The sequence below is a fragment of the Humulus lupulus genome, chromosome 7, assembly GCF_963169125.1.
Source record: "Humulus lupulus chromosome 7, drHumLupu1.1, whole genome shotgun sequence".
NCBI lineage: Eukaryota > Viridiplantae > Streptophyta > Magnoliopsida > Rosales > Cannabaceae > Humulus > Humulus lupulus.
Window position 1 is genome coordinate 16,353,810 of NC_084799.1, and position 8,292 is coordinate 16,362,101.

The 8,292-nt window shown below is 37.4% G+C and overlaps 1 protein-coding gene across 1 annotated transcript; it reads left to right on the top strand.

Annotated features, from left to right (window-relative positions):
- Positions 1–1,559: 1,559 nt before the first annotated feature.
- LOC133791424 (uncharacterized) lies at positions 1,560–2,033 on the top strand. Its single transcript, XM_062229353.1, has one exon. It carries the CDS (start codon positions 1,560–1,562, stop codon positions 2,031–2,033), a length of 474 nt encoding a protein of 157 aa, XP_062085337.1.
- Positions 2,034–8,292: the final 6,259 nt, after the last annotated feature.

The following is an 8,292-nucleotide window of genomic DNA, read 5'->3' on the forward strand; positions in this document are numbered from 1 at the left end:
TTTCTTACCTCTGGTTCAAGTGAGAATAATTATATGAACGACCCCTGAGAACGATCAACCTTTAAATTCCTCGACGGTCACCTGGTCATAACCAAGATATAGGATTCGTCAATAAAAATGATAACTGAGGGTTCCCAAACCAAATCCCAGCCCCCTGAGACCTCAGATACTACCCAACCGGGTACTAGGTCCAACCCCGAGGCCTATGGTTTGAATCCCTAAGCTAAAAACCACTTTTAGCAAGGTTTGGCCTTATGGGCCGCGGCCCCAAAAAGCCGTGACGCGGCACGCCCCCAAGCCCTATCTGCCAGACGCACATGGGCCGCTGCACACAAAAGCTGTGCCGCGGCACCCAGCCCAGTTCAGCAACTAGCCCACGCACGAACCAGATTTTCCCCCTGTGCGTTTTTCTCTCAAACCATCATAAAACCTCCTCCAAACATGTAATTAAACCCCCTTACAACATCCTTATCTCACTCACACTAAACCCCAATCAACTAACACCAAAAACCTCCTTTGATTCATACTTCCCACATCAAGAACATGAATTGAAAACTATAAACAAAAACAGAGTACCAGCTGTGATTAATGGCAAAACTCACCTTGAAACTTGTCTTGAACCTTCCACACAAGCTAACACAAGTCTCCAACCCAGCCCTTAAGTTTCCCTAGCTTGAATTATCACCAAAAACACAAAACCACCAAAGGAGCAATGAAGGAGATGAGGTACGGGTAAGGGAGAGGCAAACCCCTGTTTTTGTTCTGTTTTATTCTACAGCCTTCAACCACTAAACATCATATAAATCCTCCCTAAAATGACCAAAATTCCCTTATGTCATCTTAAGCCTCTAAAGTCACCCCAAGGGCAAAATTGGTACTACTAGCTTAACCCGTTAATCATAATTAACGCTTCCCAATTCCCGCTAATCTCAATATCCTCGAACACCAATATTTCATAACCCGTTACCCTAAAATCCCTGGTAACGCTATAACCTTTAAATTCACCCCGAGACTCACCCCGAGCCCCGAGCTCAAACCTGTTATGACCAACCCGATAAATCATGTTTAAAGATCGTCTCATGTCGGAATACTCGAACCAATCCACATTATAATGTGGTCTCACAATATATCATTATCATACAAACAAGTATTCAATTATACCCTCAACGGGCCAAATTACCAGAATACCCCTGTAAAAACATGTGGACTCACATGCATGCATTTAACATCATATGATAATATAATTCTCATAAACATGCATAAACACATTTAATGGCATAATTAAACAGTTATGGCCCTCCCGACCTACTAATCCAGCCATTAACCATAATACGGAATCCGGGGCATTACACCTGAAGAGAAGAAACACACTACTATCATATCATATGGCACCCAAGAATACCAATGTGGCATCCAAGAAGTCAGACACATCAAAAGAGCCTGTTAGATCAGAAGGTCTTGGACCTCAGAACCCTGAGACTAAGCCCAGGGTCTTCCTCAAGGAAACGACTCCAGAGGTTGAACAACTCCAGGAAGCCATGGGGGCCTTCCAAGAAGAGATGATGCAATTCAACACTCGGCAGGAGTCATTTGCTGAAGAGTTAGCCAGGCAGAAGGCTGCATTTAAGTATCAAAGACGAGAGATGGATGCCAGAAGCGAAGAGATCAGACGACGGCAGGAGGAGGCCGATCGGCGACACCGCGAGGCTACACTTACTCTGGAAATGGCGATGCAGTTGACCCGGGCCAATGCCCAAACCGCAGCAGGAGGAGCAGTCACACAGGGAGCAAATAATAATGATGCTGGTCGGAGAACTCTTAGCAGAGCCGATTCTCAGAGCCCAGATAGAAGTAGGAGTAATCCTCCTGGTTCGGAGGATGATGGGATCCGCTCTAGAACTTCTTCGACACAAACGGAGAACTCTAGAACTCCCTCCAAGAGCCACCGGTCGGAAACTTCTAGGTCAGGAAGTCACCGGTCGGGCAGTAAAAAGACTCATCCCAGGAAGGATCAGCCAGAGCTCCCCTCGTGATAAGGGAATTTCACAGTTCAAAGATGGACATGGTCGTGATGAGGCTGATAGTCATCACACTGACCGGTCAAAGGAAAAAGATGGCAACAACCAACAAGAAGGAAAAGACTGTCTGACATGTACAGGAACGCCACCACTACATCCCGACCAGCATCGCAGTGGGAGAGAGCAGGTCCCGCGCGGTAAGCCTTCTAAAAAAACTTGGAGCACAGTGTTTGATTGCCTAGGAGGATGCACTTCCTGGAAAGATCTAAGGAATGATATCAGGGACAAGAGGAGGACCGTCCCAGTCGAAGGGCAAAATCTGAACCACCCTGCTAGCCAAGTAGAAATACTTGACGACGGTGCACCAGATGAAAATGCCCGACCAGGCGGTCATGACCTTGGTACCTCGTCAGTTGCACCAACCATCCAAGCCCAACTTGATGTGCTAACGACCGCAGTAAAAGGTTTGTCAAAACGTCCCTCCGGAATGGAAGTGATAGATCACAGAAATGGTAGTTCCTTTTGTGCTAGGATCAGAGCAGCCCAACCGCCAGCTAAGTATCAAGCACCGGTTCTGCCAGTATATACAGAAAAGGCAGATCCCATTAGGCACGTTGGGAAATTTGAAGATCAAATGGAGCTGCTCGGTGTAAGTGACGACTACCGATGTAGAGTCTTTCCGACTACATTGTCCGATACTGCCCAGGAATGGTATTGGAAATTCAAGCTAAACTCCATTACTTCTTGGGAATCTTTTAGGAAAGAATTTTGTAGGCAATTCACTGCCGCTCGGACCCCTCCAATTTATGCCAACCATTTGGCTGGCATCAAACAAGGAAAGGATGAATCTCTGAAGAATTATATACAGAGATTCATGAGAGAGGTCAACCGAGCTACTGCTATCGGAGACAAGGGGAAGATGGTTGCAATCTCCTCTGGGATAACTTATCGGAGCCCCTTGTGGGACAGTATACATTGCAATCCAATTACAACACTCCAATAATTTATTGACCGAGAAGACAAATATATGAAATTGGATGATGCGATTGAGAAAGGAGAGAAATACCTAAATAACTCGAGTGGATCAACTGATCCTCCTAAAAATGGTGGAAATGGTCAAAATGGCAGAAAGAAACGTGGGAATAACGGGTCTGACTACCATGACGAAAAGAAGGCTAAGTCGGGTCCGAACGATAAGCCAACAAAATATGAACTTTGATTCACCAATTACACCACTCTTTCGGCCAGCAGGGAAAAAATCTATCTCGCAAGTCATCAAGAGGTTCCCTACCGGAAACCCCCACCTATCAGGAAGGAGATGAGTAAGAGAGATATGAATAAATTCTGTCATTTCCATGGAGACTATGGTCACGACATGAATGAATGTAATCATCTCAAAGACGATATAGAGTTTCTTCTCCGGTCGGGGAAGTTAAAGAAGTATCGAGCAGAGAAAACCCAAGGAGAAGGAAGCAACAACAATCCTGGGTTCAAGCGACAAAGATCTCCACCTCTGCAACTTGAGCCTGTGGAATTTACCTTAGACACTATATGTGGAGGTCCACACTTTGCTGGAGACAGTAACAAAGCAAGAGAGAGATATGCTCGGACACTTCGGCATGAGTTGGCAGCGACATCATATGTCATGACTGTAGAGGAGCGATCGTTAAAAAATCCTCGGTATGAGAGTGAGTCTCTCACTTTCACAGAGAATGATGCTTGATTAGTGCTCAAAAATATAATTTTATTAGTTTTAAAGTTTAAAATTAATTAAGTTTTAATTAATATTTTCATGGATTTATTGTAATATATTTTATATTTGAAAATATTAATTTTGATTTAATTTGTGTTTGATTTTCAGGAAATAAAATGTATTTTTGACACAAACAAAAAGAAAGAAGAAAAAAAGAAATATAATTGAAAAAATGATGATAAAATGGTATTTTTGAAGGAGAAATAGGCCCAAAATCAAGCCCAAACAGCCTAGTCCCAAGCCAATAGCTGCCCCCCCCCCCCCCCCCCCCCCACGCTGCCATATGGCAACCTGCCATTCGCTCAGTCAGCCTCCAGCCGAGCCGCGCGCCTACCGCATCTACCGCCTGACGAGCCACCTGACACGCTGCCACGACTGACGCCTCCAGCTGCGCCGTCCAACCTGAGCACGCCACCTGTCCCCTAGTCGTCAGCCTCTGCTCCCCACGCGCCCGACCATGCCTACCACGACCTGACGCACAGCCTGCCGAACCAACGAAAGCTTGACACGTGGCCAACGTGTCTGCTGCACTTGTCCCACTTTGCACCTATTTTGCAGCCACTTTTCCCACACTTTAGTACACGATTTTAACACATTTTGGGTCATTTTTTTACTATAAATAGAAGACCAAATGGAGTAAAAGTATGAGATTGTAGAGTGGGAAAAATACACTTTGTTTTTTTGTTTCTTTTCTTATTTCTAGTTTAATTTTGCTTGTTTTAGGTGACAAAAATGAGTGAATTATTTTAGAAATATTGGTGAGGTCAGAGTGTAGTTGTTGTACTTTTCATTCTCAATATTGATATTGATTCTTCTTATGGTTCATTTCCATATCCCATTAATTATTTTGTTTCTCATCTTCTAATTTCTTTTCTAAAATTATTTAGCATCTTTTACATAAGTTCAGTCATGCTTTTCTTATGTAACTAAGATTGTTAATTTATTTTAGTATATTTGTTATATTATATGTCTTTTACTGCATTGCATTCTGCTAGTGGTATTTTGTCGCTCTTGGATATATAATATGATATGCTATGAAATTAGGAGTTAGATTCAAATTAATCTAGATTATTCAATTTGTGCTTTTAACATATACATCTTCCAGTTGCAATTAATGGTGTAGAATTGCAACTGTGTTCTGAATTAATATCAATATTAGAATAGGTTTTACAGCACTGCATCTCTACCTTGTCATGCTCTTTATCTGATCGCTTTCTCTAATCTATTATTTTAATTTCACAAAATTTACTTATTCAATTCTACTTTATTTTTATCTTTTATTTACTAATCTAATCTTTAGTTGTGTTTGCCTCTCTATGGATACGCCATAGCCCGATTACTACTGCGACCGCTTAGGAGTTATTGGGCGATATCAATTTTTGGCGCCGTTGCCGGGGAGGTAATTCTACAATTAAAGGTTTGCATAGTAAATTAATTTTTTATATAAGAAAAGTAGTATAATTTTTTTTAATTTCTCTTTTAATTTTTTTTTCATTAGTAATTTTTATTTTTTGTTTTTTTATTTATTCAATTTTTTTAATTGTTTTATTTTATTTTTAGGTTTATTTTTATTTTTATTTTTAATTTGTTTATTTGTTTTTAATTTTGTTTTTGGGCTCATTTTTAATTATTTATTCATTCTCTTTTTTTAGTTTATTTATTTATTTTACTTTTACTTTTAGGTTTAGAATTTATTTTCTAGATTTAGGTTTTTTTTTTCCTAAAAAAAAGCATAAAATTTTAAATCATAAAAAAAACAAAGTATTGAGAACATTTGTGTAATTTTGGAAATTAGTAAAAACCAAACTTGTTCTGTCTTAGAAAAATTGGTTCTTAAATAAGGTCTGTGTTAGCGTTACCCTCCAATCTTTTCTAAGAACCTCGGGAGTTCTAGAAAAGCTCTTGGGCCTAAAGTGGTACCTTGGCAGCCTTCTCAATTGGCCTGGGAACATTTTTGGTGTATACTTGTTACACTATTACACATTTGCGCTTATAATACTTACAAAAAAATAATAATAATAACAAATGAATGAAGAAGATCATCGACGTTTTGCGTACTATTATCTAATATATCTCTCTTCACTTCAAAATAATAAAAAATCTAGTGCTACTGAGGGTACTAGCAATTTTAGAGGTGCCCACCAACTTAGCGAAATAGAGTACCTCAAAATCTGAAGTAGAATTCTTGACTAGAGAATTCAAAAACTTGAATGCTAAGTATGGTCGAGAAAGTAACGAGGTCATAAGGGTAGAGTATGATGAACCATATTTTGACTGTGAAAGAGTCGACTATTTTGCTCAAGATTACTCAACTCTTAGAGAAAGGGAGGAAGCTTTTCAATACTATTATTACTACAAGAATAGTAATCTTAGCTGGAAAAACCCTGTTGCTTCAAGTTGGAAGTCTAAGTACAACTACCGTGCACCGATTGGTTGGGAATTGGCACCATCTAGTAGGAATGTTGAGCACGATTTTTCTAACTCTTACCATGAACCTCCACATAATGTCTGGACTAATACAGATTCCTTAGAGGAAACATTATATACAATTATGGAGGAACAAATAAACTTTACTGAACACATAAGCAACATTACTAAACACATGATGGATGAACTTAGATAAATTCAGACTCAATTTTCAGAATTGACCGACAAAGTTAATTCACATTATTTCAGTCAATTCCAACCAGATGAGGAAACAATGGCACCAATCTCTAATCCTATTTCCTACAAATTTGATGAGGATGAGGCCATTACTATTCGAAGTGAAAATATTTCTCATGCTGAAATTCTTCCAACAACTCCGAATGAAAACAAGTGTTATCATACTGATGTGATAAACCTTATTGTGGGGGAAATTCACAAACTTTTCTCAAAGAATCAATCACACTATTTCCTCCACGATACTGAAAACGAACATTTTCTTTATCCTGAGAATGTTACTAATGCTTCCATTTTTGAGATACAGGATAAAAGAAAATTCATTTTTGATACTGGATAGTCAAGAATATTGAGTTGGTGAACCAACCTGAGGAGACTTTTCTTCGGTTTGCCAAGACTAATCAGGTTCTATCTTTCCTTGCTTTCTTTATTTCTGGTATGTTTTATTTTTGTTATTTGTTTTATTTTTCCTTTTTATTTTATTATGATAGTTTGTCTTGTTATTTATTTTTCTTTTTCTAAGAATCAATATCATATCATTTTGCAATAGCCCGCTCTCTATATGTCCCCATTTCACGCTTTTCATGTATATATTTTTTTAAACAATAAGGACATTGTCTAATTTTGGTTGGGGGTGGTGAGCATATTCATGCACGTTCATGTTGATTTTTGTCATATTAATATTTTCACGGTCAAATTTTTAAAAAATTACTCATTTATTTTTGCAAAATGTTACTTTTGAGTCAATTTTTGTTATCTATATTACTAAGAGTTTCTCTAGAGTTACCTAATGCACATGCCAAACATTGTGGTAAGATGGTTGTTAGCACATATTTGCTTAGAAATTTTCCATGTTTAAGAAGCCATTCTTTTGTGTGAGAGGTGAAACTTAAGAAATCAACTTTTAAATTTTTATTGATTCTTAGAAATGGTTATAATTATTTGGACAAGGTATTGTGGTATGAATGGATGATGTTTTAGGGATAATATTTTCAATAGACAAATCTTATTAGAGAGCATTTTATTATGTTCTTCATGAAAAAAAAGAAGAAAAAAAATATATAGAAAAAAAAACACAAGAGCAATAGTTCTATCATTTTCAATTATGTTGTCTCTTGTGTAACAAAAAAAAAAGGTTTATTAATATCATGTTTTATTTTATGGCTCTTAGAATGAATGTAAAGATTGTCTATTTAACTTAGAATTCCTGAAAAACTGGTTTTGTGGTACTCTTTATGGTGGTTGTCCAAATAATTTATTTCCTATCTTCCTTTCAATAATTATTTAAGAGTTTGTCCTAAATACATACCCATTTGATGAGTGCTTACTTCTTTTCCAACTCCACGAGTGAAACCCTTAAACTTTAAATATTTTCAATTACATGAGAGGTTAATGGAGTTGAGACTTTTACTTGGCATAATTTCGAAGGCTTTATGTGTTATGGTTTGCGGTAAGAAGGTTCAAGTTTGGTGCACACACTCACAACTCTAGATTTATTCAAAGTAATCTTGATAACTCTTGTTGACTTATTAGTAACATTTTGTGTTAATACTTAAGTTGTTTTATAATTTTTGACCTGAAATATATCATGTTGACATTTATTATTTCACTTGAATTGCTAGAGATTAGCAATAAGCTGGTTGGGGGCTTTGATTAGTGCTCAAAAATATCATTTTATTAGTTTTAAAGTTTAAAATTAATTAAGTTTTAATTAATATTTTCATGGAATTATTGTAATATATTTTATATTTGAAAATATTAATTTTGATTTAATTTGTGTTTAATTTTCAGGAAATAAAATGTGTTTTTGACACAAACAAAAAGAAAGAAGAAAAAAAGAAATATAATTGAAAAAATGAT

What these genes read in the sequence shown, in the direction of transcription:
- LOC133791424 (XM_062229353.1), top strand. Translation starts at nt 1,560, where the DNA reads ATGATGCAATTCAACACTCGGCAGGAGTCATTTGCTGAAGAGTTAGCC.